Source organism: Frieseomelitta varia, unplaced genomic scaffold (assembly GCF_011392965.1).
Source record: "Frieseomelitta varia isolate USP_RPSP 00005682 unplaced genomic scaffold, Fvar_1.2 scaffold_379, whole genome shotgun sequence".
NCBI lineage: Eukaryota > Metazoa > Arthropoda > Insecta > Hymenoptera > Apidae > Frieseomelitta > Frieseomelitta varia.
Window position 1 is genome coordinate 222393 of NW_025110122.1, and position 26977 is coordinate 249369.

Here is a 26977-nt window from a genome sequence, read left to right on the forward strand (position 1 = left end):
GATTCCATTGAGACTGAATGGGTACCCCATTAAATAATATTAAACTGCCGTTGAATCGAAAGAAAAATATATGTCAGTTCGTCCAATGGATCACCGTCAATTGTATCGAATCGAATTTTACGTATTTGATCAGTCGTCCGGATAACTTCGGTGGCAGCCTCGATAGAGATCGACGAGTTCCTCCTCCCATGGATCGAGGAATCCTCTCTCTCTCTCTCTCTCTCTGTTCGTACGTTTCTATAGGTGGCTTCCCTTCTCGGAATAATAGCCGATGGCCCCTCGATTGTGCCTCATAATACTAGGAAATTACATTACGACCAGAAGCTACTGTCTCGCGAATAATTGTTATGCACCAGCGACGCAACAGTGACGTAGCATTCGCCTCGAGTGAATTCCACTCGACGTCTGTCCTCGATAATCGTCGGTTACTCGTCGCTCTGTACGAACGACGAACGTTCTCCTGGCATTCAGCTTCAGCCCCGTTTTATCCGTTTCCAATTAAAGGACTTCAAAGAAACGGTTCAAATCGCTAAGCCTTTCGCGAGCGATTTCCCCCGTCGATAAAGGGAGTATCTACTACCTGGAGTATCTACTCCGCGCGACCGTTTCTCCGCTTCGAGGCAAGAATTCGTCCAGCAGACAGAAATGTGACACTTTGTCTTGAATTCATTGATTCATTCGCGACGCCGAATCGCTCCACGTTTTATCATATACTAGATCTACGCGATTTATGCTACTTGAAAACGGAAAGAATAATCGATCTACAAACAAAATCTTCTTCGAAATCTTCCTTCTCTGTTTCTCTATCTCTTCTCTGACATGCCGAATATTCCTCCTAGCTGATTGGCTAGAGTGAATTCCTTGAATTTACCATCGTTTTTTCTCTTCTTTTTTTTCGAACGTTAGCTAAAGTGGGCGAGAGAGAGGCTTTGCGTGCATTTGACAGGAAACATGCTGAGCCAAGCTTTACGTAATGGAAACTGGCTTCATCCTCGCTTCTTTTCTGCTCGTTCTGGCGAGCCCACTCGGTCAGAAAACACGCAGGTGACGACTCCTCCGAAGGACCGTCCTCCTCTCCGAGTATTGTCGGAGTTCGTGGCTTTTCTTCGTTTCTATCGTCGGGACACCGTCGGTCGCCAGTGTGTTACGCTATCTGCGGCCTGTTTTCCCTTCGTCGCCGCAGAAAAACGATTCAGAAGGAAGCTCGATACTCGGGCAAACAGCCTCGCGATATCGAATTTCACGTATATCGCGAGTCGATGCCATCACTGCAGAATGGACGTGAGTGCTCTTTCCATAGATAGCCCCTCTCTTTCTCTATCTCTCTCTTTCTCTTCTGTAGTTCAACTATACTACCCAGTATCATGATTGTGCGTTTGTAAAATAGTGGTTAGCACGTCGATAGGTGACGGACTTTCGCGTCATTCGCGATTTCAATTCTTTCAATGCGTTTGTTTAAAACACATTCATATCATACTATATTGTCAGGGAAACAGATATTGAAAATTCTTATTTTAATGAAGGTTTAAAACAAAAAGAGAGAAAAAAAGAATAGCAGAATTCTTACATTTTACACTTTAGTTTGTATATGAAATAATAACCTTTCCTACTACGCATTGCCAGAAACTTTAGCTTTCGTTAACCTGTTTGACGTCATAAAAGTGTTTATTGTACCATTTTAAAAGAAATATATTTGGTATTTATTTATGGTCAAGTACCTTTCCTGAAATACAATATATTTTATTACTTTATTTCATTTAACTTTTCCGAGGGAGAAATTTTGTAAGGTACCTTTACGTTTGAGGAAATGTTTTGAATCTTACCATGTGAAAAAAAAATCATTACATGTATATGTTTAAAAACATTTTTTTTTTCTTTTAGTACACAAATCTTTAGAACCTCTTCGTAATAATATAATAAAGTTGCTTCAATTTCTCATCCTCATTCTACAGTGTTAACTGTATCTTAATTTAATCACACCTTCTATAAATTCTTAATAATCTTCGACCATCATTCACCCGTGCCATTCACCCAACGAGAATCGATGCATAATCAATCCATCCACTAATTTCATCCCATGCATCAAGGAGTTAATCTCTACTACTATTGACCAAGTAAGAGAAACAGAAATTCACCATGATAGAGATAGGGTCAGGCAACCAACAATTTGCGCAATAGAGGGAGTTCCAGTCAGATCGAAAAATAGACGAGAGGATTCGTTTGCAGGAGCAGAGCAAGGATAATAGTACGTCGACGCTTCAATGGCCGGATTATCTTGTCATCGGTGTAATGCTGTCGATCTCAGCCGGCATCGGGATCTACTACCGATTCACCGGAGGCAGACAACGCACGGCCGAGGTTAAGCCCTTGGAAAATTAATTTCGCCACGGACGATCGAGTCGACATCCGAGTCCACGCCGCGAACGCCGCGCGATCCAATATACGTGATAAACTGCGTCCGAACAGCGCTCTATATGTTTGTACACACGTACATACACGTATATACGCCACAGAGCTGGCACGTTCTTAGATCACGACAGAGACCCGGCCTCAGATTCCCTGTCTCAGATCTTTCACCGTTATCGCGCCGATCGATCCAGCTACGCGATAAATGTTGCCATCGACACAAATTGCCAACTATCGAGCACGGTATTTAATTTATCGGGGCGAGGGGAGTGTGGAGGGGGGGGGGGGGTAGGAGAGAAGGGGTGGCTAGCCGCGAGCCAACCTCCGCCAATAACCGCAAAGACAGAACGTTAATTAACGTTGAAACGTTATTACGAATCGAGTCGTTACGGTGAAGACCGCGGGTAAAATTGTCCACTCGATCGGAGCGGAGCACACGATCGATCGGACGATAATAACGATACAGAGGATTAATAGGCAGGTTTCCTGTTTCTCTTCCGCCACGATCGAGACCGATAGCCCGGAGGAATTTTCACTTTAGATCCGGAATCTTCTTTGTCGTTGGCCAATTAGTGGTGGAGCTAACAGATTGACACAACCGGATTTTTCGGATTGTTTCTTTGACACGAGTGTTTTTTTAATTGCTTCAAAGAGAAATTAAGATCTCGATTGATGTTCGTTTCTGGGATTCTTTTCTCGTCGGAGATGCCTTTATTTTATTATAGTTGGCTAAAAAGTAATTGCGTTTTCTTTTAATAAATGGACGTATATGTAACTGAGTTTATTCTGCAATCTGATAAACGATCGTTCAAGCTTGTTTTAGGAAAAGGAAACGTACGATCTCGTTAACGATTGCTTGTCTGGCAATTTCAAAATGGGACATCTTCGTCACATTTTGCTCTGCTACTCCCGAAAAGGAAAAGAACGTTGTGCAAGCTCATAAAAAATTATATGACAAAGTTTAAAACCGAGAACAGAGAATTGGTTTACTAAATTTCACTACTGATGTCAAATCGTTCTTGTCGAAAAAGATAAGAAGATCGAAGTTGACTGAAAATTAGCAAAATGAAGAATACATTGTCTAACAAAGTTTTTTTTGTACACGTACAAAACGAACGCAGTTACTTTTTGGCAATAGCGAATAAACAACGTTTGTCGCGACGTGTTGTTAGCAACTGATTGCTTCGTCCATAAATGCTAACAATGTTTCGTGATCATTATCGACAGGAGTACTTCTCAGCGAATCGATCGATGGGCGTCGTTCCTTTAGCGATCGCGTTGACGGTGTCTTTCATGTCAGCGATCACGCTGCTAGGGATCAGCGCGGAAACTTACACACACGGCATGAAAATCGTGCTGCTGTATCTGGGTGGTTTGCTCGGCACCCCGGTCGTCTTGTACCTTTACCTTCCTGTTTTCGCCAAACTCAACAGCATGAGCGTCTACGAGGTATATAATTTCTCAACTCGTATCCAACTCAAGTCTCTTGCTAACAATAAACTCAAAAGTTACCGGCTTCCCTGCCTTTTAGTATTTAGAGAAACGATTCGGAGTAGCAGCACGACTAGTGACCAGCACAGCCAACTTCCTGCAGCTGCTTTTGTACACCGGAGTGGTATTGTTCGCGCCTTCGCTGGCACTCGAAGCGACCACCGGCCTATCGGGGAACATGAGCGTGTTGCTGATCGGTTTGATTTGCACCTTCTACTCGACCGTGGGTGGTATCAAGGCTGTCCTCATCACCGACGTGTTCCAAGGGATACTGATGTTCGCTGGAGTCGCTTGCGTCCTCGCCGTCGCCGTTGACGACCTCGACGGAGGTTTGTCGAACGTGTGGAGCATCGGCCAAGATGGCGGTCGAATAGAATTTTTCGAGTAAGAACGCCAAAACGAATACGAACTTCGTTCGTGAATGCTGGCCTTTGTTTGAAGATTTGTTGGCTTCTTCAGTTTCAGTATCGATCCAACTGTGAGACACTCCACGTGGGCGTTGGCGATCGGTGGCACTAGCATGTTTCTGTCTTTGTACGCGGTGAACCAGGTTCAAGTTCAACGCTTGCTCACTGCCAAGTACGCGTTGTTGATCATTCGTGAAATAATCAGCTCGAGATCGATTGCCTGGACACTCAGTCACGCGACGTCTCTTCTCAGCGGTTGAACGTTCAAAATTGATATTCCATGACCATGGCAAATTAGAAGCATAGAAACTGTTCAGTCTTTGGTCTCGAGTACCTTTATCAACCGATTTGAATTTCACGCAGAACCTAACTCCCTCTCCTCCTTTGTTTCTTTCTCTATCGCCAGGAGTATCAAAGCTTCGCATCACGCGCTTTTTCTCAGCGGTCCAATCACTATACTTCTCGGCAGTCTGACGGCCTACTGCGGCCTGGTTCTGTACGCGGTGTACAGGTACTGTGATCCGGTCACGTCCGGCAAAATCTCCAGCTTCGACAAGATAATGCCGTATTTCGCAGCGGAGAGAATGTCACGGGTGCCAGGCGTCACCGGCCTCTTCATATCCGGTGTGTTCAGCGCCAGCCTCAGCACCATATCCGCCATGTTGAACTCTCTGTCGGCCGTAGCTTTGGAAGACTACGTGAAACCCGCGTGCCGTAAATTCGGCAAGGAATTCCCGGAAGAGAAAGCCACGCTGATCGGCAAATTTCTAGGCGTGTTGAACGGTTTCTTGTGCCTGGCCGTGGCTTTTATCGCGAAGTCGATGGGATCGTTGGTCGAGGCTGCCGTCGGGATCTCCGGAGCGATCGGTGGACCAATTCTGGGAATTTTTACGCTAGGAATGTTCGTCGAGAGGGCGAATCAAACCGGAGCTATTGTTGGGATCGTTACAGCCTTGGTCACGTGCGTCTGGGCAGCGTTTGGACAGCCAAAGCCAAGGACTTCTCTTCTCCCGCTATCTGTGGAAGGCTGTGGCAATTCCACAATGTTCGTGCAATATCAAAACGCCACTTTGCCCGAAAAGTAAGTTTCTTGCCTGCTTGTTATCGCCGTGCGAGAGCCGGAGTAAAACCGACGCTGTAAAATGGTTTCACGTGTTTGTTCTCGTTTTCGGCGAGGAAAACCGAACGTTTAATAGGCGGAAACGGCAATTTTTCCAGAGTCAAATTAGAGAACTGTTGCTATTACTTGCGCTCTGTTATCGAGTTTGTTGGCTCCCTTTGATCCACGAACGCAATGATTACAGAGTTAAAAAAAGAGAGAGAGAGAGAGAGAGAGAGAACGTTCTCTCGTTTTGCGAATAAAAGCACAGGTTGCTTTCTTTCGTGTTCGCCTGCTGCCCTTTACGTGAAATGAAACTACGTGTCCGTAATTTATGCCTCAGACGATTATAAAGAAGCGTACGAACAATTTCTTTCTCGACGTTCCTCTGTTTTTGAAAAAAAAGCACAGGCAGTTTATTAATTAACAAACTTTTTACGGTATAACCTAGTTTATAAGATCAGAAAGGATATATTAATAGCCTTCCCTTCTAAGAGGGTCTTTTTCTAAAATCGTTCACGGTAAATTTTTTCAACACTAAATTCTTTCAACTCAAAGAAATTCATTCATTAATTTGAAACTAAAAGAGTTAGAATAAGATACTTTCGATAGCATCGTCTACTTTATAAAATCAACTATGACACTAATAATAATAAATAGTTTCCAGAAACTATTTCTACTTCAAGTTGCTAGAATAGAATTTTTTTTTTCTTTCTTCAAAAACTAAACTGAATCAGGAATAAATTATTTATCTAGAACGCGAAGCAGATTCTAAGAATGCTTCAGCTGCAGTTTTCCCGTCGATCATTTTTTCCATCCATTCAAACTTCTAAAAACATTTCTCGTTTCATCGAGATTCCTTTCCGGTAGGAATATTGCGCACACGTGTTACCAGTCGAATCTCTCTTTTTCTCTCTCTCTCTCTCTCTGGAAACGTTATTACAGCAAAAAAGCGAGTGAAAACGTCGAGCTAGAAAACGCGAACAGATCGTAAGCATCCCCGTTCTGTTGATCGTTATTTCCTCCAGGCATAATCGATGCATCCGTAGCGATCCGCAGTCGCGACGAATTCATCGAAAACGGAAGATCACGTTGCCGGGGCAACGTGTTTTCGTTATGTACCGAAAGTACATATGATCGGTACACGAATGCAGCGATCGAGTCTCTCTAGGATACGTGTTATCCTAGATCATGGGCGTGGAACGACTCCGCTGTTAGGCTGTGGTACTCTCGGTTAAGAAGCAACGATTACTTCCCGATTTCTTTCGACTGGAGTGCCGCTTTCACGAGCGGCTCGCTCCTCATCGTTTCCCACGATAGTAACTAACGTTAATTACGCGTTAATAAACCGTGATTACGGCCACTTTTAAAATCCCTGCCGCGTTCCAGAATCGCATACGATATTGCTTTCTCCTCTGCAGCACGCCTCTAACCTACTCTGTCCTGTTCACCGTCTTTCTCTTCGATTTGTTCGAAATACTGTATCGACGCTCGATACAGTTATTCAATTTCTGTCATCGTTCGAGTTTGAAGGAATCGTAGTATCAGTGATGGAAATATAGAGAGTTTTCTTCAACACGAGGTCTTACGTTCTTGGTCAGTCTCTTTTGTTATTTTATTTATCAGAGTTTCGAGTCCTAATTTGGAAATCAAAGTTCGACATTTTTCTATACCTTGATAGTAAACTGACACACAGATCATCATAAAAAATTCTCTTGGAACTTTCCAAGTTTTATCAGAGTCAGAGTTCCTAATGATTTCGTTTCAATTTTCAGCCCGGTGGACGACTCCTCGTACTTTTATCTGTATCGTATATCGTACCTGTGGTACAACCCGCTTGGACTGATAATCACGTTGATCATGGGTTACTTGATCAGCCTGATTACGAATAAGATACTTTACAAGAATGCTCGCGAGCTGGAGCCAAGCTTGTTCACTCCTCTCCTGGCCTCGCGGATCAGAAGACGAAGACAGGACGCGGATAAAACTACGAGCAGTCAGTTGTTCGTCCTGGAGAACAGAAGATGAGACGAAGAGCGATCGAAACGAGCGTAATGTCGATTGAGAGCAACGCGGATCGATCATCATTCCGAAATCACGTCAAAAGGAACTTGATTCAGCAAGATAGCGAGCAATTTCAACGAATGTTAAGAACGCCGTGACGAAGTGAAATTCGACGCTACATTTTCAGCATCCGTCCCGTAGACAAAATGATTTGCCTCAAGAACGAACGAAATAATTTATAAATTTATAGAAACCTGTATTTCGCGTAGTATCTACGGATACGTGTACGTCGTATCTTTTTCTACGATCAATTCTCTGCCAAGGAAAACATCTGTAAACTAATACTCATTAGCGAAGTAAACGCAAATCGAGTCACGCTGTATTTCGTAATTACTGGACGTTCCAATGATTCCATCAGTCAATTAGTTAACTCACTGCGCCACGTGCATAGTCGCCAGTGTAATTCGATCGAATTTTCTTTCAATTTGCACGAGTCGTTTCCGATCGGTAGAACGCGTGAAATTCGCCGGCTCTTTTCCTCAAGTGGTTCATTTGCAACTTAACGAGCGACGATTGGCCTGGAAAAGGATGTGAGCTATCCACGGATGAAGCTGTCCAAGCATCTGGGTCACAGGGACGACCGGATTACGTACGCGCGATAACTCTCGCGTTCGTATCGCTTTGGCCAAACTCCGGGAAAAATGGCCACGGTGATTCAAATAATCTGGTGATTATTCTTGACCAGACGATTCGACGCGCACCACCCACGGCAACACGTTTAATTAAACCTCATTCTCCGCGATGCGTTATCACGCCACACTGTCCAATAGCAGTGAAAGACGCGCAATAAAGGATAATTGATTCTTTCAGCGAGAGCGGCCGGCCGTTTCATTAAATTTCACGCCGAAAAACGATCATCCTCGCAGTGGCGCGACGCTGCATCCTCTCTTTCGCTTTGTCTTCTCGCTTTGTTGCACTGCGCGTGAATATCGAACGCGTTTCCCCACGTCGTTCCCCCGTTGTTTGCGGAAGCGGAATTGCCGCAATTTATCGCGTAATTGTCTCCGACGGCACGACGGCTGGGAAAGACTTTATAATTCGTTTTAATTGCAGTTGGTTCGGCTCATTGTGTCTGTGAATTCGAGACGAATCTCGCGTAAAACACGGGAAAACGCTCCGTCACGGGGACACGCGAAACGCGACGAGTTTCGTTTATGTTCGGAGAGCGAACGTAACGGCGTCACACGTGTATGGCGGAGAATTAAAAGTTCGAATTAAAAGCCCGCGGCGCTTCTGCACGTGTTGACGGAAACGTGTCGGCTGGTACACACGGCGCAACGATATTTTTTTCCCCCGAATAAAAATAACAGCCGCTCCCCTGCCCCCCTCATGCGACCAATCGATTACTTTCCTGCCGGCGTGCCGGTGTTTCGTACGCGTCATCGATCAGCGAAATTTTCGTGGGACACGTGCGCACGTTCGACCACGTAAATTTCCCTGGCACCGCCAAGAAGAGGTGGCCGTTTGTTGATACTGGCGCGCCCATCAAACGGATGACCCTTTAAAAAAAAAGGAAAAAAGATGAAACACGCGTGAGAACGTTCACGTATGTTCGTAGTACTCGATAGGCTGGTTCGAGCGGGCCCCTATCTCTCGTTAAAGTTAGGCGATCGAGAGAGTGGTTGTTGCTTCGCTGCTGATGCGAGAAAATTGTTACGAGCGAAGCTTCCAACATTACTCGAAATTTCAATTGCGTTCTGCTCTTTCATTTCTAACCCTCCTCAAACGGATACTACGCTTTGCTAAGGATTCGCTATTCGCGCAATCGGAAACTGAAAATACTCCATTTATAGCTATCAAAAGTCGAAGTGATTCTTACTTTCGTCCGGCTGCTACTGAATCCTTCGTTTCCTATTCGTCCCGTTCCTATTTGACTGCGTTATTAAACGCTGAAACCCGAGAGGAACGTGCTTTCATTCGCTGGTATTTAATTTCAAACTTGACAGAGAAGAAACACGAATAAAACGCGGACTTTCCTGTTAGCTCTTCTACTCCAATGTCGCAAGGAGGACAAGCGTTCCTCCTCGCAAATACTGCAAAAGTCACGGGTTGAAAGTAGACGAGAAGATTCGCGAGAGAGTTTCTGAGATCAACGTGAAACAAACACCCGACGATCGTCCCGCGTAGAAACGCATTTGCATTCGACCAGGTTGATTAACGAACGGTCTACGAAGCGAACGTTTCACCGTCGAAATCTGCGCGACATTCGCGTGGCAATGTTGCTCGCGTTCGCGCATCGAAGCGTCATTTCCATGAGATTTAATTGCATACCGCGGTACCACGTTTAGTTCACCTCCGGGTGGAACTAAAAGCGGCTCGTGTTTTCTCAATAGGAGAACAACGTTGGTCGCGTTCGCCAAGATCACGCGATCACGACGAGTCGAGCTTTACACGCTTCCTGGACGCTGTAAATCTGCCACCCACGAAGAGAGTCAATGTTTCGGAAGATGCAACCTAGAAAAGCACTCTGATTGTTCGTGGAGCGTCCTTTCTCCTCGTGGAAAATTCACTGCGTTCTTCCGGATGGTACGGATGTCCGCGCAATCACCGCTTCACCTTCTCTCTTCGATCGCACGCAGCGTTGACAGTTGAAATTCCAAAATTTCTTTGGATTAACGGCGACTTTTTTTCGTCGAAATTAATACAATTTAATTTTTCTAATCTCTCGCTATATATGTTTTAATATACTGTACATTTGATATTTTCTATTTTATATTATACATTCTACTCGATTAGAGTAGTCTTCTATTTTTTCGTCGGAATTAATGCAATTGAATTTTTCTAATCTTTCGCTATATATTTTAATATATTCCCTATTCTATATTCCACGTACTCTACATTTAATATAAACATAAAATATTCCATTCCATATTCTATTTATGTATTTAATATACTTTCTAATTCGAGTGGAACTCTCGTTCACCGCAGCTTCTCAACAGCGACTAAATTTCTCAATTTTAAACTCAAATGTGCGAAAAGAAGATCTGACCGAGGCTGTTCGGATTTCCACGGAGGAGAGGGGGGGGGGGGAGAGAGAGTCTTTTAACTGTTGCTGCTACGAGCGTTCTTCTTTTTAAAGAAGGATTCCAAGCGCAACGACTCGGAAATGACTCTCGAAAGCAGATCAGAAACGAGAGCCGAGAAGAGTGGCTGCGAGCGATCTCGAACGATCTCGAGCAGAAGCAGCGTGCCCAGCGTTCTCGTTGCGTGACCACGGTTGTAAAACGGAACAATGCTTCGATCGAGGTCGATAAATCGAACACCTCGCTGGGCGCAACAAACCACGCCGACAAAGTACGAACGAACGAACGAACGCGCCCGACGAACAAGCGCGGGAGGGCAATAAGATCGCGGCAGATGCGAGTATCAGCTGCACGGCCAGGGGCGGATGGGATATCGTTGCTGCTTCGCCTTTCACGAAACTCTCTGCTCGATCCATCACGAAGTCAACCGAAAAACGGGCATCCAGCTCGCTCGGAAATACACACTCCGGTATTTACTCGAGAGCGTTATTAACAGTGTTGCGCGTTACGTGTTCAAACATCTTTGCTCGACACGTTTCCAATTAACGTTTTTAACGAATAATTCATGTCTGTAACGCGATCCTGTTGCAACTGTGGGAAAAGTTCAACTAACGGCTTCCTATGAAAATTACACTCCAAAACCAGGGATAAAACTTTCTCACAGATGTATGACACAAGTGCTGATTTGTAGATTTTGTAGACAGAGTTGGAAGAAAGTTTGTGCTACGAACGACGATCAGATACAGAATGGATATATATACATATATTGATTACTCCCCCGTTGATGAAAATACGACCGATTAAATGAAAATAAAACCAATGCGCACGATGTATTTCTCTTATCGCGCCATTAATATCGAGTTGAACAGACCGGATTTCGAATGCAAATCGCGCAAAAATTACAACATGAATTCCCAAATAAATTGCCCGGAGTAACTTTATCCTATTCCCGCGTCGTCAACAACGCGCGGAAAACACCGTTTTGTAATCTCTCGATACACCAGCAAAGACAAGTTCCAATTAAATCGCAGCTACCTGAAAATTCCAGCAACGAAATGGTTAGGATTCCACAACTCCAGGTGCGGAAGCGTAGTGGTTCGCGCAGGCACGTGGAAAAAAACGCAAGAAAAGGTCGCGGGAAGAACCAGACAGATAACCGAGGAAAAGAGGGAAGCTGCAAACGGCTGCAAACATCAGCAAACGCTAGGACCAGGCCGAAAAGAATGCCAGGCCTGGTCGTATCCCGGGTCTTGCACGATAACCTATGCAAAAGACAGTTCGTGAGCGAGCGTACGGAGCTTCTTCTTCTTCTTCTTCCTCTTCTTCTTCTTCTTCTTCTTCTTCTTCTTCACGGAATTCACGATACAGCCGGCTATGCATTATAGGGAATACGATATCCATCTTGCGTCAGATGCACGGTGGATCTTATGGCCGCGGCGGCACCTACCCGCCGCAAAACGAGCAAAAACACAAAGGCGACTTATGTCCGAGAGAGAGAAGTATCAAGAAGCGGCCGTCGTTTTCGTCGTGGCACGTTGTACGTTGTACGTTGTATGTTGTTGAACGGTTCGGCTCCCTCGTCGGCCGGACGACTCAACCGCAAAACCACCCAGTGAACCCACCTCTTGTCCCGACCTTCGCGCCGGAGAGGTACAAGAAGCCACACACGGCCGTCGCTGTCTCCAACTGCTGCTAACGGTCCAGACTTTGCGGATTTACCGACAGCCGTGTGAAACGATCAGCGATCGTTGGAACCGCGACTGTCCCAGCTTCCGTGATACGAGAACGCAACGAGAGAGTGCAACGTTTCGGCTGAGTTTACTCGCTGGCTTCCGTGTTTGCTCCCAAATTGCTCCAAATTTGCAAGTTTAAGCGGCTCGATCCCCGCGGATCGGAGATTTAACCCCTTGCGACACGATTCAGATTGATGAAAAGGTAATTAATAGAAAGTTGAAGCAAAGTTTGCTGTGCGAAGGTAAAATATAAATTCTGTTATTAGAATTTACGTTCAACTGATAGAAATTTCCTCTGCACCTTAAGAGTTTGCGAGGAAAAAATCCCTCAATTTTAATAACAAATTCTCTGCTGAAACGTTCAATCCAAATCCGAATCTACCTAAATTCAAATCATATCTCCACTATCGGAAGTAGCATCGACAAGCGCAAACGCTGTTCTCCATCGTTTGCCGTACCGCGTCAAACAACGAAAATCAAACAACGAACAAAAGTATCGGCATGATTTGACAATGTGCATGCTCGCCCGAACGATTCTCGCTGGACGAACTGGTACACTTCCGAAACGGAGATTGATTCGGTGGCGAGGTAAACACTCGGCGGTTGGTGATCGATGAATGAACTACCGATCGCGAGGAAGATCGCCAACAGAATTTCGTGCTGGACGAGCGCCAGACAGATCGGTCTCATGCAAATTCATGAGACGCCGTGTGGTCGCGTACGCGGCGACCGCAGGAAACGTGAAGCGGCCGACGCGAGCGGCGAGGAGGGGAAAAAGAGTGGCAAACGGAATGAGAAAGAGTGGCGAGAGTCGGCGGGAAAACAGGAGGCACGAAGAAGAAGTAGAAGAAGAAGAAGAAGAGATGGAGGGAAGTAAGTAAAAAGAGAGGGGAGAAAGAAAGAAAGAACGCTTGGAAAAAGGGACGCCGATGATCAAGATCGTACCGGAGGCGGAGAGTGTATACCATGGGCGTATGAAGGCTCGAGCCGGGGTCTGTGATTTCAATTTTAAATGCGATTCCACGGACAGTGGTTAAAGAGAGGGAAGAGAGGGACACGAGGACGCTTCAAAAGTTCGAACGGTCGTTGTGCTTCGACTTCATACGTATGTGCATACTATCCGATACCTATGGAGTCCATTGGCTCTTCTTCGTCTTCCTTTTCTTCTGTTTTTTTTCTCCTTTTTTGGGAGGTAGGGGAAATTTCAAGTTACTTTTTAGCGAGGATGAAGAATCTCTATAAACATCTGTTATCTCGAGCCAGTCAGTCGAAAAAGAAGTGATTCCGTCATTCAGAATTTCTGTTATTCTTCTCCTCTTTGAGCAATGAAAATATCTGTTGAATTTTGTATCACTTTGTATCATATAACGTCACTGCATTTTACATCGTTGCGCCGACGTTCAGAAAAGTACTTCTCCGTAATAACTGCGTTTTCTGCGAATGAGACAGCTTCCTGCGTGATCGAATCCGACGATTCTGGCTCGTTTCTCTCATTGCGTGATCCCGCCGGTACGATTGTACCGAGTAATTACACGACCTGACAACGAATCCCGGCATGACAATCGAGCGAGATAGAAATCCATCCGAAGGAGGTCTTAGGCGATAAAAACCGAACGGCACGATTGGATTGTGCAATCCGAGAGAGCGAAGGTTGTATTATTCCGATCGCTTATCAGAATCGATTCGGCTTGCATCGGACTTAATTACCCCCGAGGCAGGAATAATTGCGTCGGAATCAGATACAGAACCAGTCCGCGTCGTTGGTGCCCGCGGGCGTACACGAGGACCTGGTTAAAAATCAACCGAAGAACGCGACTCCACCGTCGCCCCCTCACTCGCTATTATCATAACCCTTTCCTCTCCTCCTTCCTCTGTGCTCGAATAATTTTTCCAACTCTTCGCTCGCTAACAAATCCTGTTCGCACGTGCGAACTCTCTCATGGAATGTTTGACGATCGATGCACGATGTCGTATGCAAAACTATCTGACCAGATATTTTCTCTGTTCGAAGAACATCGAGAAGACTACAAGTTTCAATATTTTGCACTCTTTTGCTCGATAGTGTAATTTTCACGCTCGCGAGAAAGGTGAAACAATCCTCCGTAGTCGTTTCAAGTGAGAGAAAGATTTTACGAAGACGCGAATATCTGCAAATATTCCCCTCGTCGTCGTTATTTTATTTTAAACAAATTCAATAGTCGCGTAGCTGAAGGGAATGGCGAAGACTATGGATGTGACTCATCTCGTCCGCAGAATCCAAGAAAACTGGATTGCTCCGGGACGTGCAGACTGCGCGCGTTTCGCATTCTTTCGGTTCTCCACCCTCTTCCTCTTCTCTTCGATACACTCGTTGTTTCGCCATTCTGCTCGGGAATTTCTTGCTTCTTTCCCGATCGTTTCCTAATCGACGACGTGCCTTCGTTCGCCGTAAAGACAATAGCCTCGGAATGGACGTTGATAGACTCGCCTTCTCGTTGACACGTGTTAACGATCGCGCGGCGATCGAACACCGGAAAACGATTTCAACGATTCTCTGCGTGACACGAGCCGGGAAACGCGCGATCGAGGCAGAATTTAGACGATGCTTCTTCCATTATTGTAGCACGTGCCCGACTCTTAATCGTTTACGCTCAGGTATGCTCCCTCGAATTTACCTCTTCGGTGACTTTTAGATAGAGAAACTGATTGTTAATTGGATCTGGAGGGGTTAGATGAAAATGTTGAATCTCTTTTGCGGCGGTGAACAATAGAAGAAGAAGAAGAAGAAGAAGAAGGGCGAGTCAATGGGTAATTGAGGCGTGTCTGAGTGTTGTATCACAGAGATTCTTGACCTATGGCAGCATTTTGTTGAACGACGCTCCGAAAGATGAAGGAAACGGTAGAAAACAGCTGCTGTTCGCTGTAGCTTACTTCCATTGCGACTATACATACTTCTTTAAAGTCTCCGATTTCTCGAAATTTTCAGCTTCGAGATATCCCTTGAGTCGTCCAACCTCGAAATCTTCGGTCTTTCAATCTTCAAAATTTTCAAACTCTCTGAAATCTTTTTCAAAGATTTCTAACCCGCAACTTTCGAATTTTCCGACTCTCGAAATTTCGAGACACATTTTCACGAAGCCTTGACGCAATAACGCGATTAAGCTTCTACCCTCGACCCGTGGAATATTGTTCCATCGGAATAAACCAAAGCAAACGTTCGAAGCTAACGATCTCGACTATAATTTTCCCGGCACTGGTCGACGATATTTCGGAAATTCGTAGAAACAACAGTGACTAAGACGGAAACCAGAAACAGAACGGCGACAGAGTCTAAAGGTGATGGTGCAACGACCGAATTACGTAATGTCGCGAAGATGCAGCGCCAGAATCGAGGCTCGATTTTCGGCGTCTGTCTCAGGTCCGTGTCGCGAGATCGGATATCGAGCTCGTCTACTCGCTCACTGGCAAGTGCCAAACGGATTAACGAGCCACACAGGAGCCTCCGTTTCCCTTTGAAGATGGGCAGCTTCTTCGTCGTTCACGTTCAACGAACCTGTCACGATCCCACGCGCGTACACATTCTCTGGCGTCGCTTTGAAGGCTGCCGCTCGTCGCCCGCGGCATTCTTCCGCCATTTCCGCGCCAGTCGAATTTCCTGATCCACGATAAACACCAAATTGCTGGTGAAATTCCTCCATCGATCCTCTCGAGGCTTCGCTTCGCCGTAGGAATTCCACTGACGACACAATCGGAATGCCCCGCTGCTGGAAAATGGAGCAATTCGAGACAAAGAGATTTGAGTTCTGAGTCATTTAAACCAATGGGAAACATAACGCGTCCACAATTTCGAGATGATTTTTTTCATAGGAAACAGAGTCGTCCGAAGAGAGAACGCGCGGCGAAATAAATCTACGAATTTAATATTCGGCTCCCCGCAGTGACAATATTTTCAAACCAGCTTAATTCCCTCCGATGAAAGATTCATGAAAGTAAATCAGTTCCACTCTCCGTCCACATTTCAATATTAAAACTCGGTCGACTGTGTCCGAGAGGATCCGGGTCAATTCCTCAGTCAGGCCGGCTAATTCGTTCCATCTTCACCCGGTCCACTTCAGCGTTCGCGCGAACGCGCAGCAAACAACAATTAACCCTTCGTCCAACGAGAGGCGACGTTTAAACTCATCGAGGCCGCTTCTTCGTACTCGAGTTGCCCGTCGAGCGCAGCAGACGGAAGCGTTTAACCGCTGGGAACGATAATTGTCGTGATGGCAGTTCGGTCCGCGTGTTTTGACACGGCTCGAGAGGGATCTCTCCCTATACGAGTGACGCATTAATCTTGACCCTGTAGAGCCGCCTAAACGGCCACTCGTGCGTGTGTTGGGGAGGATTTACACCACCTAAGTCAACGCCAGCGTGATTCGACCGTGATGTTCTTCTTCTTCTTTCTCTTTTGCATCTTTCCTCTCTTTCACCGGACCCGCCGTGTTGTAAACGAAACACCCAATCTCTTTTTTCTTTTTCTTTTTTCTTTTTTTTTTTTTTTTTTTTTTTTTTTGTCCACGCGTAATTCGAGATGCCAGGAAACAAGGAAGGAGAACAGGTTGTACAGGTGATCCAAGATTAACCGGTCGATCGACGAAAAGCGACGAAGAACGGCCGCAAGTTCAGGGTCCCACGACGGTTTATCTCGCTGGGAGGTCAGGATGTGCCTTCCAGCTTCGAAAGATCTCTGGTGTCGTCGATCAACGGGTGTCCCTTTGTCTTTGCCCAACCATCCACGAAATCCTCCCTTTCCGAGGGATTAGGAACCCTTCGACTCTTTCCCCTTCTCACCGTTAAATTACACCTTTCGTTTCTACGAATCCTACGATTGCTCGATGACACTCTATGGAGTTAAATTCGTGACCTCGAAACTAGAGAGATTCTACGTTCAAATTTATCGTTCTCTTTGAAACAATTTTGCTCCTCCCGATTTTCGTATACTAGTTTGAGTTTCTAACGACAATTTCTTTTCTAAAAATTCTGAGAATCAAGGAACGTCCTTTCGCAGCTTAGAATTTAAAAAAGTTAGAATTAGAAATTAATAGACAGTAAAAAAGAAATAAAATTTGATAGTATTTATAATTTGCTTGAGAAGACGCTGTAACGGGACAGCTGATTTTTTAACGAGTCAACATCGAGAATCGAAGGCTAGACACGTGACGCGTGTATAACTGTCGTTGTCGACAAATTTACCGCGTCTTCGGTCAGGCGATGATCACACCGTTCACTGGAATACACGGGTACACAGACTCGATGATGTAACGTGCCTTCAACAGCTCGACGACACGCGGTGTACAACAACGTCGTAGGTGTGGCGGTGGATCCAAACCACACGGATCGAAGTTCAGGGAGGAGTTTAGTCCTCGGGCGGTCTCCACCGTTGGTAGCCAACGCTCGTCAGCAAAGAATATTCGCGAGAAACGGGCGCATCCGGCTGGCGAACGCGTCGTTATCCTTCTCGACTGACCGATTATGCAAAACGCGCTTCCACGGGTGGCCTCACCTCTCACCGTTCACGTCGATTCGTCGGCACACATACACACACACACGTCGCGAAACTGCGTGGGCGCCGTTCGCAAATCCACCCACTCGAACGAATCGCGGCGAGTGCTCTCTCGTCCTGGATCCTGAATCGATCTCTGTTCGCATTTCTTTAGACAGTAGACTCTTCTTACGTCTTCTTACGCCCCGTAATATTCTTTTCGACGTCAGAGCTAAGTACTTTCGTCTTCTTTGAGGATGCTAGAAGCATCGACAACTGCGCAGAATTAATAAAGTGCGAGGAAATAATTCCGCAAACAGAAAGATCGATTTCAATCGTTAAACGAAGGTGGTGGTGTATCCTGTAGTAAAAATTTAAAATCCTACGACAGCTTTCGAGGTTTTCAAAGGTAACCTTCGAGCAAACTCTAGTACCAAAAATCTATACTATTTATCTGGATTTAATGATAATTAATTCGAAGAAACTTCCTACACCCATTTTCAGAGAAACGGCCAAATCGTCAGAAGAACTAGATAATTAACTCCACCTGAAAGTCAGCTGGCTTTCAACGATCGGAGTGGCTATACTCGCGTTCACTGGGTCGGTCATCCAGCGGTTGAATTTCGAGTTCTAACGAGGCGACGGGCCAATTAGTTTCAGAAAACGTCCTCGCGAGGAGCCAGCAGCCAGCCAAGAGGGTCGAACAATGAGCACACGTGCAAGGAAGAAAGGCTTCCTCGTAGAGAGAAAGAGAGCCACGCGAAGGAAAGAGGGAAAGGGGAAAAGAAAACACGTGTAGAGAGAATGACCGAGGGAAAGAAGGTCCTTCGTGGTTCTGCCTGACTGCCAGTCGACGGCAGCAGGTACCTACGGAGGACCTCCGCGGCTTTCACCGTTTTTCACGGCTTCTTATTTTTGCCGACAAACGAACGCCGTTCCAGGAACCCGTCGGAATAATACCGGCCCGGACACGATCCTAACTCGGAACGAAAACTCCTCTTAACGACCGGGACCATTGTTCCCGCGAAATGTTCGCACGTGTAGAATAATGCCTCGCGGCGAAAAGGCGGGATCCTCTTCTTCATCGCGCGCATGGACCAGCCACGAAGATTATCGTCGTCTTCTTTTCTCGAGAGAAACCTCGTTCTCTCGTTCCTGCTTTGTCTCGCGATACTTTGCGCGCCTCAGCTTGGGTCCTTCGTCGCTTCAGAAGGACACACGTTTCGAATTTCCGAGAAGTGTTGAAAAGTTAAAACACGTTTAAATCGGTCAAGTTGAACTCTTATATACTTTCAGACTCTTTAGACAGTGTTATTTGTGAGCAGGCTGATCTGTCTTCAACTTGATTTATCAAACTTGATTTTTCGGTTCGCAACAAGTCGCTCGATTGATCCGAACGAAGCTCCAACAACCGCAGGATGGGTTGCTCGAGTATCACGCGCAATGGGGGAACAAATTCAGATCCGGGGAAGGCATTAAGCTCGGATCGCGATATTTCTCATGTCTGGGGATAAACTCGTTTTTTTTCTTTTTTTTTTTTTTTTTTGCCGCCCGTCAGACGCCCGCATTCACATCAATATCCCCGAGTCCCATAAAACGCGTTAGCTCGTTCTAACTTGAAAGGCACCAGCATGCATCTCGATGCGCCGCATCGTTCCAGACGAATTTATCAATCTACGTACTCGTCGACGCCGATCATTCTTCCTTCCACGACGCGAACTGACTTTCACGCTTCTCGTCCCGTCGCGAATAAACGCGAATCTCCTGCTCGCGAAATAAAACGGGCCAAACACTCTGGCCGAAATACGAACAACGAGAGCCGACCGTTTCAATAAATTCCCTACGAGAAGAGAAATGGCGCCCGTGTTGGAAACATTACGAGCGTTTAAACGGTCGGCGATTAATTTCACGAGCAGGGACTCTCGACGCGAAGCCTCTCGAATACGAGTCACCGCCCGGAGCTTTGTATTTGCATAATGCCTTCCCTCGGCCCGCGATAGCCGACGCGTTTCCGTGAAATCCTTTTCCTCCTCGAACGATTTTCTCCCGTGCAACCCCCGTGAACGAGCAGCGCATTCTTTAATGCACGGTGGAACGTGCCCTCGGGATACGGCGACACATTAACGCGGCCTCCCGAAATAAATACTTCAAGACGTATATGCGTCCAGGCCCACAGCTTTCAGAGACCCATTTATTCGTCTTAAATTCGGACCCCATTGTGCCCTCCCGGCAAGTTCGAGCCGTCTCGTTTTTCTCACAATCAGAGGATCAACGGATTTCACAGCCCAAAAACCCACGCCACGTTCAACATCCGTTATATTTTCTCTTCCGTTCTCATTGCTACGCGAGTTCTAACAAGCATTCCGATGGAAATGGAAAGACGCGTCGAGGAAACGGCGTAACGAAGTTAACCCGCGATTTGTCGTCAATCACGTAGAAAGAAATCCCTCGTAAAAGACGCGATCGGTGGCGATGAAAATTGATTTCCTTTAAACCGGGTAAGGCGAAATAAATCGGGTAACGAAATCGCGGCCGTGTCAACCAGAGAAAGGAAAGAGAAGAGAAGAGAAGAGAAGAGAGGAGAAGAGAAGAGAAGAGGAAGGGTCGGCGATCGGCAGCGGCGGGCACGCGCGTAATAAGCTGTCATATTAATGAACAAGCGATTCTTTAAACGACGGAAGGCGAACCGGGAAACCGGTTCTTCGTTCTTTTTCTTCTGGTAGGTGACGACGATAAGGAGCGAGAGACGACGCATCCCTGCGAAAGGGCCGTCGGTTTCACGCAGGGGCCCGTGTGTACGTCCTATCGTTAGGGCGAAAGGTATTCAAGGGCGACAGGAGAATGGAACGATTCAGCGGAAGGACGAGGGTAGAGAGGAGAGAATGAAAAGCTGTTGCCCACAGAGAGAGGACGAGATGAGATCTCGCAGTGTCCCGACCTGCTCTAATCTGCTTCGCCTTGCTGGCAGAGAGATACTGTACAAACCTACTCTTCTCCTTCTATCTTTTTTTCTTCCCCTCTTTTTTGCTCCACCTTTCCTTTCTGCCTTCTGCTTCTGAACCGTGTGACACGGCCAGCCTGCTCCCTCTCCCCTCTTTCTCTCTTGCTCGAATATCTCCGAGTTGTTCCGTGGCACTTAACGAGAATGGAATTTCCATTCGATCGATCTGAGAGAGAGAGAGCTTCGTTCCGAGAGATGCAAAGGAACTCAAGGCTCGCGGGGAGAACGCGAGAGACAACGTCGAATCCGCGACACAGAACCTTCCGGAACCGTAGCAAGACCAACTCTATCCGATCGTGGCATCTGCGACAATTATTCGGCTATCAGGTTCGATCGACGTCGACCACTGTAATTGGATTTATTAATACAATTAAGGTGGGGAGAATTATGATCACGGAACACCGCGTAACTGTACTCGCCAAGCCACTGACTTACGAGGATCGTTAAGATCGGTGATTCTCGTGTTTCCATTCGTTATCGATGGAGAGATTCACATCTTGGAAAAATGGAATTGCAATTTTTACCACACGAAACATTTTGAAGCTTTCTTCGTTGAATTCGAGTTAATTTGTCGGTGTTGGTTTGTCGCGGCAAAAAGTTTGACAAAAGTATTTGCGGATCTGTCGATTCAGATGATGCGTGACGATAGAATAGACGCGTTTGTGTGTCAATGCTTGCCCTTCGTTTGTTATCGGAAACGTCAGAGGAGCTTAGGAAACGTGTAATTTCTCCGGCTGGCAAATATTTGCGAGTCGTTATTGCCCCCGGCAGTTCTCCGTGACATTGCACCGTCGTTCCACAAACGTTTGGTTCTCTATAGCCGATGGATGATGGTAAATGGCCGAGTTCGACAAAATGACCCACGCGTCCAGAGGTTAGCCTCGCGGTGATCCTCGCGAGGAAAACAACGGAGATCGAAGATCACGAACCACGTCCGCGATTTCAGCTTGGCTATAAATACACGTCACGGAACGTGCAAGTCCGAAGGAAAAGAAATCGCAGTTTCTAGCAGACGAAATACGGACAGATCGATCGTCAGAGAGGCACAAAGGGCTTGTACGATTTTCTTAATATTCGTTGATAAGAATTATACACTGTACGCAAATACACGTTGAAACGTGTAAATTAATTCGTAACTTCTTTTTTTTTTTTTGCGGAGAAATCACGTCTGTGTCGTTAAAGCGGTCCACGTTATTTAATTGCGTGCGAAATTACGTACGACCCGGGCTTCCATCAAACCATCAGAAATCCATTCCTATTTGAATTTAAATTAAAATCATCGAATTAATTCACCCTGGCTAATAACAGCGCAATCTGCTGAATTAAACATCGGTCGACGTGTCGGGAATTCTATGTGGAACGGCGACGAACAAGCGGAACGAAATTCCAAACGAAAAATCGTCGAAATTCCAAACTGTCGAAATTGTCAATTTTCACGTCGAACGAGACCGAGACGAGCGATTTTGCGCGTGTGAATGCGCGCGGCTGCAGACGGGGCGCGTTAATAATTTGTCAGAGCACGGTTAATTTAAACGGAAGTGTCGTTGCAGGGGGGCGCGACGAGCGCTCCCGGTAAATCGGGCGTGCGCTTCCTGCGCGCGTTTGTGCCACGCAAGCGACTAGACACGGTTGTTATTGTTGCTATCCGAGGAGGGAGAGGGTTGTTTGAAAGCCGACAGCGTGCCGGGAACGTGCATAATAATGCGTCTTTGTCGCCGACGAGGGATGCACGATGCGGATATTAGTCGTCTCGCCAGACTCGAGGGGTTTGTTACAGGTAGGAGTAACAGGCGGAGGGCCTTGGTTTCGTCGCGGGCGAAAGATAGCAGAAAGAACGCCGAACCTCCAAAACGGAGGGGGAAGTAAATGAGGCGCGGACGATCGTTTCGCGCCTCCGTGAACACTCTACTGGAAAAATTTAATAAGGGCCTTCCTAGTGGCCTTCCCTCCCGGGGCTTGTTTGAAACCCCATCAAAGAGGAAACTTCGAGAATCAAACTTCTTCTTCCGAGCCACCTTCCCTCCTCCCTGTGTTAACATCGTCGGTTTATTCTCTTTCGGAAAGATCTCCGGCGAAGCGAGTCAGACCTTTGACCTCACTAACATTCGATAATTCGATAAAACTGCCTTTGCTGGATCATCGTCGTTATTTGTCGGAATTAAATTGCAACAAACGAGCAACAAGGGTTGGAATTTAGTGAATTTTTTAGTGTTGTGGAATTAGAAGCGATACGAATGTTCACAAGCTACTAAGCTATTAAGCTGCGCTAAATTTTATCAGACTGCAAGGAGAAAGTACGACTATAATAAAAAAAAAAGGAAAAAAAAAGGGGAAAAGGATGTGAGAGGGGCTACGTTGGAGGCAAACGGATCCCCAAGGCTATTTCAAACAGCAACCGTTACTATCGGCGTTGTAAAATCCGCGGATAAACATCGTCGGATAATTGTACACCTGTTTCCATTCTCTGTTTGAATTTGCACGTAGGAGCGTGGATTACAGACGGCCGGGACAGGATTACGGGAAGTCTGTGCCCGAGGACGTAGAAAATTCGGGACGACTTTTAATCTGGCTGCGGAGACACACGGGCGCGAGCCGTGTTATTTCAAAGGGTACAGAATATTCGGGAAGCGTGCCAGGCGACAGAATATATGGAACGACGACTACGCGTCGCCTGTTCCAGCATCCTGCTCGCAATAACGTGAATAATGGCGGCTCGTTTTCTGGAACGGCTGTGTGTTACCGCGCGAGGAAACCAAACTCCCGTCATTGCCAACCGCGTACCTTGGAAAATCACGTAATCGCGGTCCAGTTATCTGGATTTAAGACGGAATTTCAGACCAGGTGAAACGTTTCTTACATTACGTACGAATCGCGGCACGCCCCATCGGCGTTTATCTCGACAAGCGAAAGAGCTATAATCGCTTTGAGAAGTAACTGGAAATGAAGGTAACTCGTTTCCTTTTTTTTTTTTCTTTTTTTTCCTTTCGAGTAAATAACGACCCGCGTGAATATCCACGACAGTACCGAAATTAGCGGTGACGTTTTATCTTTCGCGGAGCGATGTGAAAAATTGGTTCTACCACCAGTTGAGCTAATAACCTGAGAGATTGAAGATAATTTTATTCGAGCGAAACAAAGGACCGTCGTGAAATTACCCTTTCAAATTATACCGGCCAGTATTTTTTCGCGTCGACGAGAATCCTATGCAAAGTATCTTGGTTATTGCCTTAATGAAGCAAGCCGGGGTAACGAAATGGTTTATCGTTCGCCAACGGGAAGAAAATTATATAAGTTCGATTTTATTCCGCTCTCTGCGTCATTCCATTGTACGTTCTAACGAGCCCGTTTCCATTACTGCGTCATCTTTCGTCCAGTGGGATGAGTCTCTACACACAGACAAAGAAACGTCGTTCGTTACGTCACCGTTCGTTTGAAAACGAACGAGCACAGAGTACACCTCAATGCCGCGATGATCTATCTATCTGTCTGAAACGACGTGCCTCGATCACGCAATTAAATTGTGCACTTTGTACCAGTGTTGCTTCCTTCACATGATATTCATTCAAATTATCTAAGCTTTCAAACTTTATACGGTATAATGAAATCTGACGTACTGCAAGTACGAAATAAAGTATTTAATTACATTAGAAATCAAGTGTTTGGTCAAGTTGACCTAACCTGACTCGAATAACTCTGCTTTATCCTGCCAATTCAGTTTGTAAATTCTCGCTCAACCGATTAACGAGTCACAGTCGCGATTTTCGTGAGAAGTCGAGAAATCTTCGCGCGGATTCAAGGGAGCACGCGACCGTTGCGCAGAGGCGCGATCCTTGGATCCGATTGTGCAATTTGTGGCGCAACTAATGGACCAAACAGGAAGCGGGAGCGTGCTTCAACGTTTATCCGGTCGATCGTATTCCGTTCTCCTTTCGAACTTAGCGCGGATCGCACTCGCTTTCACGTTTGCAATCGAACCAACGCGCGAGCCCCCCTCGTCAATTCCGACTTTCAAACGGAAACATTCGAGGCATTTACATACACGCGCAGAAACGATCGAACCGATTGACCGGCCACAATTTCCAGCTACTAGCATTTTCCAAATGGACAGATTTTTTTCTCCCTTTGTGAATACGCTGCTTTTCGAAAGGCAATTTTTCATCGTTGATATTAGAAAACACGGTGAAAAAAATATTAGAAAGTTCGGGTTTTCATCGGTAAATGGCGGATCGTTTGTGCCAAGGGGGGAGTAATGGTTACGACGATCGTTTACACATCGACCCATTATCCTCGTGGACCATTCTCGATACCGTTGATGAAGTGAAACGCTCGTGCCGTGTGGTAGACCCGGCGATAAATCGTCCGGCTCTAAAGCGTACTTACGGCTCGTAATTCTGGAAACTCTGGTCCGGTGATTAGACGATTTTCTCGATGGACACTTTTAGGCCGATCGGCCGACCAGTCGACGTATCTCACTCTCCTGGCTGTTAATCCCCTCGCGGACGTTCTTCCACTTTAAGTGCTGCCACGATTAGCGCGTACACACACGCTGCTCGTGGCGTAGCAATTTAAAACGTGTTAATCTAAAAGCAAACTCCACGAGAGACACCACGAGCCGAGGCAGGCAGGCAGGCAGGCAGGCAGGCAACCCGAGAATACAACTCTAAGAAGATTAGCGGCAAATAAAATCCTAACGAGCTGGAAAACGTGCTGCTACTCCTTTCTCCGTGCCATGGCGGAGAAACGTACGGCCAGGTATCGCCTGTTGAGAGCCGAGCACGATAGAAAAAGGAAGAGAGCAACGAGAAGAGCAGCTCGTGGACGCTGTGTGTACCGTGGCGAGTCCGTTGTGGGAATACAGATCGACGAAGAAGCATTTTGCAGGTGGACGTTGCTCATAATTCAGGGAAAGACAGTGGCGGAACGCACGAGGGTGCCACCAACGAGCCATGCAAAGCCGCTATCTGATCGATTTAACTAAACGCCTCCACTATATCACCCTTAACTGATCTTCACCTTTCACCCTTTTGTACACGGTAGACTGCGTTCCTCGCCACGGTACCGTACTTCTTCTGCGCCTTCTGGTCCCTTCCTCGCCTTGGAGCGTCTCTCCGTACACGCGAAGAGTCGCGCTCTGTCCGCTTCACGCCAGGACCACGAGAGGGATAGAAAAAGAAAAAAAGAGAGAGAACTCGTGTACTCGTGAGAGAAATCTGAAACGTGACCGTGGGCCGAGACTCGATGATGACTTTTCCAACGACTTGCCCCGCAGGCTAAAACAACAGAGTCGAACGGAAGAGGCTCGTTACTTCTTCCGATCTCGGGGATAAGACAATTGAAATTCCTCGAAGTTCGAAAGTTTCGGGGAGGCGATCGGGAAACTGATTTCGGGTCACTAGTTTTCCCTCGGATATTGGAGCGTGAAGAAAAACGAAACGACTGCACCGAGACAATGGCGCTTTGCTTTCCTTTTTCCTCTTTTTTTTTTTTTTTATTTTTTGCTTCCCTCTATTCTCCTCTGATCCCGTTCCGATTCGTTTTACGTTCGTTCGTAAAAACGAGATTCTCCGAACAGCCGTAGTCGCTCCGCGTGGTTAATCGTATGCAAAGTAAGATGTCGTCCCTTATTGCGAGGTTATTCAGCCGATGCAACGAGCTTTCAGCCAACGCAGCGGGCTTTCAAGACCAAGTTGGAACTAACAGATTTCGCTCTGTGTTTTCCCGTGCAGCCTCTCTCGCGCTGCTCATTACCTACTCTCGAGAAATCATCCGGGCGACCTTTGTTCACCTCCGGGACCACGGAAGAATTCCGAGTCGTGTCGCGGTACAAACCGGTGAAAAGGGTTTGTCGGGCTGATTGCCTGGAATTACCGAGATCCAGCTGCACCGTCGAGCGTTCGAATCGCGGATAGAGACCGCGATTTCAAAGGGAACCTCCTAAGGAAATCCTACTCTCGAACGGATAATCCTTTGGAAATGCCCGTGCCACATAATTTTACAATTCTCCCTTCAATTTGTTGAAACATTCCACAGATGCTGTGTTTCCGTTCTTTTCAAGCGACAAGAGTTTTACGTTTCCGTCTATTCACGACACGGCGGATCGTTTCCCATGGGCGAATTAAATCAACATGCAAATGTGATCAACGGGCAAGTCTGCATAAAAAAGAGGAGAAACATTTTCCCGTCGCGGGCGTCGAACACGCGAAATTACGTCACCATGGAACATATGTGGCAGTGAATAAAATTTACCCTT

General features: G+C 46.4%; 2 protein-coding genes across 8 annotated transcripts in view; one reads left to right on the forward strand and one right to left on the reverse strand.

Moving 5' to 3' along the window:
- Positions 1-26977, reverse strand: part of LOC122531154 (tensin-1) — a 174341-nt gene that overhangs the window by 138580 nt on the left and 8784 nt on the right. The window lies entirely within an intron of this gene.
- LOC122531156 (putative sodium-dependent multivitamin transporter) lies at positions 950-7778 on the forward strand. Of its 2 annotated transcripts, XM_043658842.1 has the most exons (8): positions 950-1281; positions 2227-2358; positions 3634-3855; positions 3938-4281; positions 4357-4476; positions 4711-5385; positions 7179-7429; positions 7469-7778. In XM_043658842.1, coding segments are annotated over exons 1-8 (2076 nt in total). In that variant the 5' UTR covers positions 950-951; the 3' UTR covers positions 7471-7778. The 2 variants fall into 2 exon arrangements, with proteins under 2 accessions (XP_043514777.1, XP_043514776.1); XM_043658841.1 differs by having other exon boundaries at positions 7179-7778.